The 13236-nt window shown below is 63.4% G+C and overlaps 1 protein-coding gene across 1 annotated transcript; it reads left to right on the top strand.

Moving 5' to 3' along the window:
- Positions 1-6634: 6634 nt before the first annotated feature.
- Positions 6635-11518, top strand: PLK5 (polo like kinase 5 (inactive)). The gene is made up of 15 exons (XM_040990209.1): positions 6635-6745; positions 6999-7112; positions 7291-7407; positions 7781-7910; positions 7995-8082; positions 8172-8267; positions 8408-8606; positions 8686-8812; positions 8901-8956; positions 9191-9248; positions 9370-9447; positions 10350-10506; positions 10803-10932; positions 11009-11119; positions 11324-11518. Exons 1-15 carry the CDS (start codon positions 6635-6637, stop codon positions 11516-11518), a joined length of 1767 nt encoding a protein of 588 aa, XP_040846143.1.
- The last annotated feature ends 1718 nt before the right edge of the window (positions 11519-13236 follow it).

The raw sequence follows: 13236 nt of genomic DNA, 5'->3' as shown, positions 1-13236 counted from the left end.
GGGCCCCGGGAGTCGCCGGCGCTGCCCCCTCTCGGCCGGCCCGACGCCTGCTGTACCGCTCTGGATGGATCCCCCCCAACAAGGGAGTCCTTGTTGGCTCACCACCCGCTTCCCGGAAGTGGAGACCCCGCCAGCCAGCTGGGTGCCATCCCGGGGTTCCCCGACCCGGGCCCCAGCGCACGCGGGGAGAGACACAGGCCCGGGGCCCGGTGTGGGGGGCACATTCCCAGGCGTTGTTGTCACCACCACCCATCCTCCCAGCCAGGCTCTTGTTTTGTGCTTCTGAGCTAGGCGCGGGTCCACCCAAAGACTCGGCCCCCTCACCACCGAGCCCACATCAATTTAACCAACCGGGCAATGGGCCTAGCAGAGGTGGTTGCACCCGAGCTCCAGGCCTCCCCCATGACAGCACCGTTTCCCACACTCTGTCCACGCGGGTCACGTCCACTCCCATCCTCCCTTCACCCCTGGCAGAGGCACCACAGCACATCCTGGTGGGGAGGGGAGATCCTGTGTGACTGGGGGTGGCCATGGCCCAGCCTGAGGGCCTCCTCCAGGGAGCCCAGCCCAGTCAGGGGCTCCAGGCAGCCAGGACAAGTGGGGGCACACTGGCAAGTATGGGAAAAGCCACTGCTGGCCGTGCACAGAGGGGAGGGAGTGAAGGAGCTGAGGGGTTCTGGGGCCTAGGGAAGAGCTGGCCAAGATGCCCCTAGACCTCCTAGGGGAGGTCTGGGCCTCAGCAGGCAGCAGCTGGCGCCCCCATTCCCCCAGCAAATAACCACATGGATGGGGTCAGCACCTGGGCTGTGTGGGACCATGGGTAGGCTCAGAGCCGCGGGAGGAGCCGGGAGATCTGGAGGCAGGAGGTGGACAGAAGACACAGTGGACAGTGACCGACCAGGCGGCTGGGCTGGGTGAAGTAAGCCGGACTGCAGAGGGTCAGAGGGAGGTGAGAGGAGAGATGGGGCCGGGGGCCCAAAACCCATTACTGAGTACCCACTGTGTGTGCGCCTGCCTGGGGCATTGGGAACACATGAGGTCCAGAGGGCACTGCACCCTACAGGGAGTGCATACAGCAGTCACTGGGCTCTGGTGTATACAGCAGGCATTGTGTCCTGTAGGGAGCGCATACAGTAGGCATTGTGCTCTGTACACAGCACTCAATGGCCTCAATGTATACAGTAAGCACTGTGTCCTGCAGGGAGTGCATACAGCAGGCAGAGGAGCCCCATGCTCCATGCACCACTTCAGACCTTGATCATGGTGCTGCTGGCCCCAGGTCACCCGTCCTCTGCACGCTGGACCCTCCTGTGCCCACCCTGGCCTGCCCTGAATCCCGTGCCCACCCCAACCTGGCCTGGATCATCCTGCACCCACCTATGCCCACCCGGGGCCTTCTGTGACCACCCCAGCCTGTGCATGACTCTTCTGTGCCTGCCCCTGCCTGGGACCCTCCTGTGCCTGCCCCTCTGCCTTGGCACTTGAACCCAGGGCACGAGCTTCTGTCTGGCTGGGTTCCTGCAGCATGAATGGAAGCCGTGAGCTGGCACCTCACCTGGCACTCCGAGGATTGCGGGCGGGGGACATAGACAGAGAAGACCGTGAGTGCCAAGGGCCAGGCCTCTGGGCAGGTCTGCACTCCTGAAATCAGCCATCCCTGAGAAGGGATTTTCTGTTATTGCCAATCAAGACTTCCCATAAAAATATTTATTCACTGAGGGCCCAGCACAATAGCTCAGTGGCTAAATCCTCGTCTTGCACATAATGGGATCCCATTTGGGCACTGGTTTGTGTCCCAGCTGCTCCCCTTCCCATCCAGCTCCCTGCCTGTGGCCTGGGAAAGCAGTGGATGACGGTCCAAAGCCTTGGGACCCTGCACACGCGTGGGAGACCTGGGAGAAGCTCCTGGCTCCTGGCTTTGGATCGACTCAGCTCTGGCCATTGCAGCCACTTGGGGAGTGAACCAGTGGATGGAAGATTTTTCTGTTAGTCTACCATTCCAATAAAAATCTCAAAACTGTTATAAGAAAATATTTATTGGGCCCGGCGCGGTGGCGCAGTGGTTAAGGTCCTCGCCTTGCACACCCGGGATCCCATGGGGTGCCAGTTTTAATCCCGGCAGCCCCGCTTCCCTTCCAGCTCCCTGCCTGTGGCCTGGGAAAGCAGTCGAGGACGGCCCAACGCTTTGGGAACCTGCACCCGTGTGGGAGACCCGGAAGAGGCTCCTGGCTTCGGATCGGCATAGCATCGGCCGTTGCGCTCACTTGGGGAGTGAATCATCGGACGGAAGATCTTCCTCTCTGTCTCTCCTCTCTGTATATCCGCCTTTCCAATGAAAAAAATAATAAAAATAAATCTTTAAAAAAAAAAAAAGAAAATATTTATTCATTTACTTGAAAAGCAGAGCAACAGAGAGAGCTTCCATCTGCTGAATCACTCCCTGCATGGCCAGGCGCTCCTTCCAGGTCTCCCCTGTGGGTGCAGGGCCCACGCACTTGGCCGTGCCTGCAGCTTCTGCAGATGCACGAATAGGGAGCTGGGTCAGAAGCACAGGTGCTGGGCCTCCACCTGGCCAGGGATGGCCAGGGTGTTCCCCTGCCAGGAGCCACATCCTTCCGAGGGACAGTCCTCACTGACCTCTCACGATGGCGTGTCACAGGGAGCGGCTGGTGCCTCCACCCAGTGTGACTCAGCTACCTGGGACGTGACAACCAGCCCGTGGGCGAGCCTCATGTCCACCACGGGATACTGGGGACCAGCAGGGTGTGGCCACGGCAGAGAGCTCTCAGCGGTCCCGGGATGCCCACGCTGGATGTGTGCTGGCTGGAAGCTAAGCATGCTGGTCCCACAGGGAGTGCTGTGGCCAGGGCACAGGAGATCATGGGGGTGCACACCTCCCTGAGGAAACAGGCCCCCCGGTGGCTCGTCGGAAAGTGTGATCTGGTAAACCCACACCTGCCATCCGCCCAAAACAAACACACAAGTCCCTGGGCACCTGGTAGGACTCCAATGCCCTTGCTTGCAGAACTGGACACACATTGGGGTGCCTTCGTGCGGGACACTGGGCAGCCAGGAGCAGGGGTGAGGCAAGGGGGCCCCAAGGATGCCACACTTGAGGGACACGCAGCCACATAAGGCCATTTGACATGAGCTCCGCTCCACGGACAGATGTGCAGCACACAGGAGTACCGTGGACAGGAAGGTGGTCGCCAGGAGTTCGGGGGTGGCCACTCACAGAGGGCACATTTCCTTTTGGATGACAGAATGTTCTGGTGCCAGACAAAGGTGGTGACTGCACAGCTCTGTACCTAGGCCGAGGTCCATGCCAGGCGTGGGGCACGTGCCCAGGAACGCGCCAGGCACAGGGCATGTGCCGAGGTCCATGGCAGGTGTGGCTACAGGGTACACACGCGGTACCTGGCAGGTGTTGTGGGATCCACAGCAAGCGCTGCACGGCCAGCAGGGTGTGTGACCAGCAGGCAGGCCTGTGGAGCCCCCTGTAGCCGGCCTTCTCGTTCCATATTTCATATGAGGTTTTTTCACAGCACCTTGTGTCCCTGGCTGAGGGCAGTCACACTGCCCCACACTCACATGACCCCACGTCCCAGGAGCCTCTGCAGCGGGGACTCAGGGTAGACACGGATAGGAGAGGGTCTGGGTGACTGGGTGTAGGTGGGGCAGCGTCCCCGAAGTCCTCCCGAGGGGGCTTGGGGGGGTCTGCATTACAGCCTGGTTGAGGCGAGGCATGGGGCACCTCCTGCAGCAGGGCAAGGCAGGGCAGGAATCTCCCCGAGGCCTCCAGGTCGGTCCTGCCCACACCTGGACTTGAGACTGCAGTGCTCTGGGCTGAAGGAAAGTGACTGTGTGTGTTAAAGGTGGAGCTGTAACAAGAGAGAGACGGGGGCTGGGGGAAGCTTTTATCCTCTGACTCATTCCCCCTAGATGGCCGCAAGGGCCAGAACTGGGCCAGGCTGAGGCCAGGAGCCAGGAGCTCCATCCGGGTCTCCCACGTGGGTACAGGGTCCTAAGGCTTTGGGCCATCCTCAACTGCTTTCCCAGACCACAAGCAGGGAGCTGGATGGGAAGGAGAGCAGCTGAGACACAAACCAGTGCCCAGATGGGATCCCATTATGTGCAAGGCAAGGGCTTTAGCCACTGGGCTACTGACTCTGTGTCAATTTGTTCCCACAGTAAAACAGCATCAGTCACACGTGCAGAAGGGCGATTACTAAGCCCACCGTCCAGTAACTGCGTCCAGTTACTATTGGGCCAACGTCCCGCATGACACTGAGCTCTCAACCTTGTCATTAGCAAACAGAGCTATGCAGGGGTTAAACTGCTTCTTCCTGTGGGCCTCTGGCTGGCCAGCCCGATACCCACGCAGCACCCTGGACAGCTGCGGCCGATCGATGGCCCATGGAAGACGGGGTGCGGGCGGGGTCACCTTCCCGAGGGACAGGCACCTGCTTGGGGGAGGGCGCCCCAGGGCCTGGGCAAGCTTTGCCAGGTCACCGCGCGGGGACGGGAACAGAGGGTAGCCGGAGGAGATGGGGCTGGGGGGCCAGTGACATGGGCTAGGGCTGGGAAAGGGCGTGGCATGACCTCACGGAGGGGAAGGGAGGCAGGCAGCTCCTTGCAAAGACTCCCACCCTGGCCATCTCGGTAACTGCATCCCTCTCTCCTGATTCCATGTGTCCAAGCCCTTGGCAGCCCCTGGCAGCTGTGTGCCGGCTAGAGCACTGGTTCAGGACCACAGCCCCATCCCCGACCCCACCCGCTCCACCCCCTGCCTCATGATCTACCTTTAGGGCCAGCCCAGGCTGAGTGACTTGGGACAGCAAGCCCCCAGTCCCTGGCTGTAGGCCTGGGGGAGAGGAGGCAGGGAGCCCAGGAGATCCCACCAGGAGGCTGGGAGAACCGCATTTCCAGAAGATGGCAAGAACCAGACATGCGAGGATAAAGTGGGCAGGGCGGGTGGTGCCAAGTCCTGCCCCTACCCCGTCCACACAGGGGGCCCCCCTTCCTGCCTGCTTCATTCCTGGGGTCCTGGGGACTTTGGTGGCTGGGAGGAGTGGACTGGGAAGCGGGGCCTGGGTTGGGGGGGGGGGGTTCATCATGTCTCTTAATGCCTCCTGGGCCGCCAGGAGGCCTCCAGGGACTCAGTGCTGTCTCAGCAGCCGCCCGCTGGCTTGAGAAACCTGCTGACGTGGGGCCCTGCTCCCAGGAAGGCGCGTCTGCAACCGGGAGCGTGGTAGCAGTCCTTGTGCCAGTCACGCAGCCGCTGGTTCCCAGGGGAGGAACCTTGGCTTCCCCACACTCCTGCACTTCAGGATGCAGCGCCCAGGCCTGGCGGCTGAGGCCAGGGGCACCTGGGTGCAGTGTCAGCTGACAGGCACGTTGGGCAGTTCCTGGCCAGGAGGCCCCAGGGTGGAGCTGGCTGTGCCTGGCTGTTGTAGCCTGCGGGCTCTGGGAGCCCAGATTCACCCCCGTGGATAATCGCACTGGGGCAACCTGCTGTGCCTTGGTCTACCCATCCACTTGGGCCTAAGAACAGCATCTCTGTGTGGTCAGTGCCCAGCGGAAACCCGGGCTGAGTTCGGAGAAAGGACTGGCTTCTGGCCTGTGGTTCAGACGCACTGAGATGAGAAGGAAGTTGGACCCCTGGGGCACATCCCCCAACTCACACCACCAACTGTCAGCTTGGTGCACTTGCTGTGTTGCTGTGCCGCCTGGCCTGGAACCCTGGTGCCCACTGAACGTCCTGGCACCCACCACATGACATACTAGGTGTGCATGTGGCAACTGATAAGGTGTTTCCTGTCCCTGGCTGTGAGGCTGGGCCTGATCCTGTAATCCTGTCTCTGGAAAATTCCAAAGCCTAGCTCCAGCCAGGGGGAGCCCTGCGAGCCCCTCCCCACGCTGTCTGTTATGTAACTTTTGAAGATCAGACCCTCCAGTAGGCAGCCGTGGTGGGAAGCTGCTCGGGTCACCCCTCTACCCTGCTGACATGAGCACAAGGCCAGTTCCCAGGTGAGGAGTCGGGGTGAAATGAGGCCACAGCTCAGAGGCCTCCACACCCCACTGGCAGCTCCCCCTCGCCTCCCACCTTCCCAATTACACAGTGTGGCCCCTCAGGGTCTGCCTGCAACCCTACCTCCGGGTTCCTGCCCCAGGGTGTGTCCTCCGCACCACTCCAGCCTTGTGGCACCCCGGTTTCTCGCCTGCTCTGAATCTCACTGTGGTTCCCCACTCCAAGCACCCTTGTGATCACAGGGACGCGCGCAGTTCCACGCAGACAGCTGGACTTTCCCGCTCAGAAGGTTGGGAGCGTCAACAGCCCGCACATCGCCCCGCAGCCGGAGCTGAGGGAGCAGGCGGGCTGAGCCCGGCACTGGCTGGCAGCCGGCTAGCTGCTGGTACTTCTCCAGCTCGGCGTCCCCGCACGCCCACGCACCTGCCCCCTCTCTCCCTTCCTCGAGCTGGCAGGGACCCAGCATCTGGCTCCGCCTTCCCACCATAGCAGCAAATAAGAAGCGTCCCCGGCAGTGTGCGGACCTCAGAGCCGGCTGCACCGCGCGCGGGGGTCGGGACTCCTGGATACGCCAGTGCCCGTGCTGTGCTGTACCCCGTTGGGATGGAGCCCGGGCCGCGCCGGCGGCGACGAGGGAGTCACCACCTGGTGGCAGCGTTCCTGCGCGACCCGGGCTCTGGGCGCGTCTACAAGCGCGGGAAGCTGATTGGCAAGGTGGGCGCGAGAGGCCGGGCTGTGCGGGGCTCTTCCACAGTGGGGAGCGTGGAGAGAGACGCGCAGCGGGCCCGGTCCTGTCGTGGGGGAAACTGGGGTTGGGAACCGTCGTGCCACGCCGCTGCCTTTGCCTCCGGCGCTCTCTGTGTGTACCAGGTACCCCGATCCCGCTGCGCCCCGTGCACACTACCAGTCAGTGGAGTTGTCGCCCTTGTGCACGCTTGTCCACTGAGCTGCTTGCTCCTTTCCGCAGGGCGCCTTCAGCCGCTGCTACAAGCTCACGGACATGTCCACCAGCACCGTGTTCGCCCTCAAGGTGGTGCCCCGCCGCAGTAGTGGGGCTGGGCAGCTGCGTCCGCTAGGGAAGGTAAGCCTGTGGCATGTGCCGAGTCTCCAGGGAGGTGCTTGCCTTTCCCGCTGCCCAGGGTGTGGGGTGAGGCGTGGACCCTGCAAGGTGGGCCCGCGGGGTCTCCAGGGAGGTGCCTGCGTTTCCTGCTGCCCAGGGCGCCAAGCCTCAGGCTGGACCTTCTGGGGTGTGCCTGCAGGTGGAACGTGAGATCGCCCTGCACAGCAGCCTGCGTCACCGCCACATCGTGGCCCTGCATGGACACTTTGCCGACAGTGACCATGTGTACTTGGTGTTGGAATACTGTAGCCGCCAGGTGCCAGGGGCTGGGCAGGGCGAGTCAGGGGTGCCCATTTCATATCTTCCTGAGCGCTGTGCCCTTCCTTCACTTACTAACAGCCCCCTGTGCCAAGCTCCTCTGATTATCAGGCCAACTAACACTCCCCTGGGGCCTCCACGCTCCTGCAAGCAGCCTGGTTCTATTCAGTCCCCCAGAGAGCCACCATTCCCGCCTGTGCCCACCTGCGTGCCCCTCCTGCCCTCAGTCATGCCCACCTGGCCCAGATGAACTTGGCCCATTCAGCTACACCCAAGCTCACCTCAACTTTGCCTTTGGCTCCCTGAATTCACCGGTGCCCATCGGACCTGGGTCGACTTGCTGCTGGGGCCTCCCTGCTGGTTGCCCGCAGTCCCTGGCCCACGTGCTCAGGGCACGACAGACATTGACGGAACCTGAGGTGCGTTACTACCTGAGGGGACTGGTCAGCGGCCTGCGCTACCTGCACCGGCGACGCATTGTGCACCGGGACCTGAAGCTAAGTGAGCACCAAGGCGGGGGTCCCGGGGGACCAGAGGGCAGGAGCTACGGCCCCAGCTCTCGCCTAACGCCCCCCACACCCACAGGTAACTTCTTCCTGAATAAGAACATGGTGGTGAAGATTGGAGACCTGGGGCTGGCCGCCAAGCTGGGGCCAGGGGGCCGTTGCCGCAGGTGGGTGAAGGCTGGGAGGGTGTAGGTGACCCTGAGCCTGGCATGGATACCCAGCCTCCCTCCTTGAGCTCCCAGGAATTCCCTCCCAGAGTGCTCTGCGGGACCCCAAACTTCCTGGCCCCCGAGGTCATCGCCAGGAACGGGCACTCCTGCCAGTCGGACGTCTGGGCCCTGGGCTGCATCATGTGAGTGACCTAGGAGCCCTGGCGGGACTGGGCATGTGTGAGTGGTGAAAGGCAGGTTAAGTGTGGGCAGCCAGGGCTAGGTATGCGTGGGTGAGTGTGAGGGAACCCCCAAGGGCTCTCACCCCCCCATACCTGGACAGGTACACCGTGCTGACTGGCACCCCCCCTTTCACGGCCGCCCCCCTGTCGGAGATGTACAAGAACATCCAGGCTGCCCGCTACCCAGAGCCCTCCCACCTCTCGCCCCCCGCGCGCCGCCTCATCGCCCGCCTGCTGGCACCCAACCCGGCCGAGCGGCCCAGCCTGGACCTGCTGCTGCAGGATGACTTCTTCACGCAGGTAGGCACGCTGCCTGCCACCACCCCACCCCGGCCCCAGCAGCCCCCAGGGGGCTGAGGCCGGGCACCCCGTTCTGCAGGGTTTCAGTCCAGACCGGCTGCCGGCCCGCTGCTGCCACAGTCCGCCCGTCTTCGCCTGCCCCCAGCCCCTGGGCGGGCTGCTCCGGAAGGTGGGCCGGCTACTGCTGCCCCAGTGCGGGCCCCCCTGTAAGTACCCCCACCACGTCTGTTCCCCGCGGCTGCCCTGGCGCCCCCAACCTGCGCAGCACCCCCTAAAGTCAGCTGTTTCCCTCAGGCCCCTTCACCTCCGAAGACGGGCTGGACCCCGACTCCATGGAGTGGGGTAGCCAGGTAAGAAACCAGTGTCCCTGGCCCCTTCCGAGCTCCTTCCTATACGCAGGCTCCCCTGATTCGGGCCCTCCGGACCCCTGCCTCCTGTCACCAACTCTAACTCCTGCCCCAGGCTCCCTGAGGACCCCTTGGCATGTGGGGGTTCACCTGTCCCATTTCTGCCTTTGAGAGGCAGCTGAGGGGACAGCAGCTGCCCCAGGAAAGCCAGGCCTCTCACCTCACCCTACCGCTCAGGCCTCTGTGACCCCCACCTGCGTGCTCACACAAGGGACCCTTGGCGCTGGTCCGGAAGGTGAGCAGACCCCCGGCCGGCCATGGGATGTGCGGGAGGGGGTCTGGAGGGTATGACGAGACTACCCCCTCCGTATGTGGGAACGCCACGGGGTCCAGGCCTGTTTGTCCCCACCCCCCAGGGCCTGCAGGGAGCCTGCAGCCGGAGGTCGCAGCGGCCATCCACAGACTGCAGCTTTGCCTGGACGCTGCCTGGCCCGGTAGGCGCCAGCCCTTCCCTAACTCTTGGTTCCCAGGCAGATGCTCCCACCTCACCCAGGGCTGTCCTAGGAGGCTGGTGGTGAGAGGGGCCTCGGGCTCAGCTGGGGGGTACACTCTGTGGGTGCAGCCTTGGCTTTCTGGGCTCTGGAAGGTTCTTAGCTAGTCTTGCCTGAGAGCCAGAGGAAGGCTCGCCATGCTGGGCTGGGGCCTGGGACCACCCGGTGACAGGGTCCTGTCTGCCTCCCGCCAGTCAGTGCCACCTGCACGGGGGGGTGCAGCCTACACCCTGGGCACCTCCGGACCTCTGCCTTCAGCTCTCCCAGAGCCTGGAGTACCCTGAGCAGGGTCTCCAGTCTCAAGGTGCTCGGGGAGCTGGAGCCATTTGCCATGGAACACAGGAAGCTGCCGCAGGCCACTGAGGTTACATGAAGTCATGAGGAGAGTGGGCGGCCCAAGTAGGCCTGGCCAGCTCCACTGTGGCTGCCCTGACTCAGCGGGTGTCCTGTCATCTCACGTGCCCACTGGGGCTGTGATCAGTCCCCTCCGAGGCCTCGTCGTTCTGGCCATCCCAGGACCACTTGTACCTGGCACTGTCGCCCAGGCCCTCCATGATGGCTCCCCCAGCTTCTCCCTGCTATTGCTGGTGGGTCTGTCAACGGAGAGGACCCAGGCTTGTATCCAGCTCTGCCTGAGTCCGACTTCCTGCTCACACACTGGGAGGCAGCACTGACCTCTCGGGTGCCCTAGTGGGAGCCCAGGACAAGGCACTGGCTCCTGGTCTTGACCCAGCCCAACCTCGGCTGCTGCGGCTATGTGGGCAGCAAGCCAGCCAATGGGGGGAGGATCCCTACATACCTAAGCCATCAGAGCCCCTAGACCCTAGCCTGACCCCTCGTGCCAGCCCCCCAGGACCCCCCAGGAGAGCAGCGGCCCCTGCTCTGGGCCCCCCTGTGGGCGGACGACTCCAGCAAGTATGGCTTCGGCTACCAGCTGTCGGACGGGGCCAGCGCTGTCCTGTTTCGGGACGGCACCCACATGGCATTGCGTCCCTCCACTGGGTAAGCTGCAGCTCTCCTTCCATGGCATGGGGGCAGAGGGACGCTCTATCAGGGAGGGGGCAAGCTGCTCTCTCCAAGGACACAGGCCAGGTGGAGGAAGCCCCAGGTGGGGCAGGGGGTGTCCGGGCAGAATGCCAGAGCCGGACGGGCTGGAGGGCAGCCAGGATGCCCGAGCAGGGAGCTGCTCAGGGGGAGACGGTGGCCAGAGCCAGACATACAGAGCCATGGGAGGGGGGCAGTGTGACAAACACCCAGGACACAGCTCTGACCTCTGGCACCGCTCTCTGTCCCGCCAGCCGAGTATGCTATGTGCCACACCGGGGACAGCTGGAGATGTTCGCACTTAGGGACACTCCAAGCCCGCTGGGCGCCAAGCTGGCTGTGTTGCGGCTCTTCACCTGCTCTATGCAGAGGCGTCTGCGGGAGGTGAGGGCTGAGGGCTGGTGGGGATTGGAGGGGGGCTCTGGCCCCTGAACAACTTCCTGGCTGAGTCTGTTGGCAGCAGGGAACCCTACCAGCAACTTCGCCAGCACCTGAACCCGGCCTTTGCCTGTTGAGCTTCTTTGCATCCCAGCAGGCACTGCTTCTGCTGTTCAGTGACGGAACCGTGCAGGTGAGCTAGGGGCGGGGGAGCTGGCAGGTGTGTTGGAGCTGGAGGACGCGGTGAGGGCTGCGTCCTCAGGTGACATGCTGCAGTGGGGTCTGCCAGGCTACTCCTCTGTCATGCGGGTGGAAGTTGGGGGTGATGGCTGGACCCAGAGACCAGGTGAGGGGCTCTCGCTCACCTGACCCCTGACCTGGTCCTCCTCCTTGGCAGGTCAGCTTCGGCAGGGGCCAGGCTCACATGGTGCTGAGTGGCCATGGCGAGGGGCTGTGGCTGACTCGCTGGGAGCAGGGCCCACCGGGTGCCTGTTACTCGCTGGACAGCCTGAGGCGCCACGGCTGCACGTCAGCCACCCGCCGGCAATTGGGCCATGCGCTGCACCTGCTACAGAGCACCCAAGGCTCCTGAGAGGGTGTCCCGCTTTGGGCAGGGAGGTGCTGGGGGACAGCTGGGAGGAACACTCAGGTCCGGCAGGGACGCCTCACATAGTCTTGTGCTCTTCCATTAAAGCCATGTGGACGTGGCCAGCCTCTGTGTGTGTGTGTGTGTCTGTGGACATGGCCAGCCTCTGTGTGTGTGCACGGTGGCTGACCTCTGTGTGTATGTCTGTGGCTGGCGTCTGTGTGTGTGTGTGTGTCTGTGGACGTGGCCAGCCTCTGTGTGTGTGTGTGTGTGTGTGTCTGTGGCCAGCCTCTGTGTGTGTGTGTATGTATGTCTGCTGTCCCTGTGACAAGGCAGCCTCACCCACACCAGGGAACCGCCTGCCTCTCTGAGGAGGGGTCACTGCAAGAGGCCTCTCAGGGGTGCCACGCCTGTGTTGCTCTCGCCCCCCGCCCCTGGGGCCAACAGGGAGCAGGCCACACACAGGCCACCCCGCAGCTCGCTGCCAGCAGGTGTGTGCTCAAGGCCCCTGTAACAACATTTGCAACCATGCCATCCTGGCAGTTGCCTGGTCTTGATAAAGCAATGCTAGTAGGGCCCATGGAGATGGACCGGCCCTCCCGAGAGTCCAGGCGGCTTCTAGAAATCTCTGGGAAGGGCGCGCACACACACTGCCTGGCATATACAAGCGACTCCTTTTCTCACAGCAGCAAGACTTCAGATCTCTCACTGCTGTGCCCGAACCACAGCAGGACACGCCGTGCCCTCACCTCACCAGCTCAGCCACACAGAAGGGCCAGCCGCTGGCCACAGGCCACTGTCCCTTCCTGTCTGTCACTCCCTGTGTCGCCTCCATCGCCACGAGTCCACAACCCCAGCTCAGGTGCATCCTTCAGAACCCTATCCCAGCGCTGACAGCACCTCCCGGGCCACGACCCCACGCCGGTTCAGTGAACGTGTGTGTGTGCGTGAATGCCAAGCCCGGTGTGTGCTGCCTTTCTCAAACACCCAGCTTTTAAGGCTTCACTGATTTAAAAGTCAGAATCAGAGCGAGTGAGGGGTCTGTCATCCACTGGTTCGCTCCCCCACCGGCCAGCCACAGTGGCCAGGGCGGACCCGGGAGCTCCCCACGGGTCTCCCCTACAAGCCTTGCAGACACCTTCACTCCTTCCAGACCCTTTCCACCCCAGCCACATACTCCGCCACGTGCCCAGGAGCCTGGCGGGGGACCCAGACGCACGGGCAGGCCTGCTTCCAATTCCTGCTTGACAAACACCCACTCCCCACCTTCTACCCCCCAACCGTGCGTTGTGCAGCTAGCGAAGTTGCCACGTGCTATGCCAGCATTCCCCCTGGGTGCTGGTTCAAGTCCTGGCTGCTCCACTTCCCCTCCAGCAGAGGTCACTACCCAGCCCTGACTCCAACTCGCCCTGGCCAGCCGTCTCCCGTCCCTGGGGCCCTCGGCGCTCCTGTCCCTGGCTGCCCAGTGCCTCCGGGTCCCTTATGCAGCGTGCACGACCCATCGGGTATGTAGGATCCACACGCCCAGCGTCCCCTCCCCTGATCTCAGGGAGCAGCACCGAGGTCGCCTCCTGACCTGAAGGCTGCAAGTCGGCGGCGGCTGCAGGTTAGGGCGGATCCCCGGATGACGAACACCCACCGGCCGCTCCTTGCTGGGCTCCTCCTGCTCTTCCTTGGTCACTGTGGCCTGCAGCTCGGCCGGGGGCGTGGCAAGCAGGCACGGG

Source organism: Ochotona curzoniae, unplaced genomic scaffold (assembly GCF_017591425.1).
Source record: "Ochotona curzoniae isolate NIBS_2020 unplaced genomic scaffold, NIBS_Ocur_1.0 contig_605, whole genome shotgun sequence".
NCBI lineage: Eukaryota > Metazoa > Chordata > Mammalia > Lagomorpha > Ochotonidae > Ochotona > Ochotona curzoniae.
The sequence above is the reverse complement of the archived record's forward strand: the minus strand, read 5'-3'. Positions and strand labels throughout refer to the sequence as shown.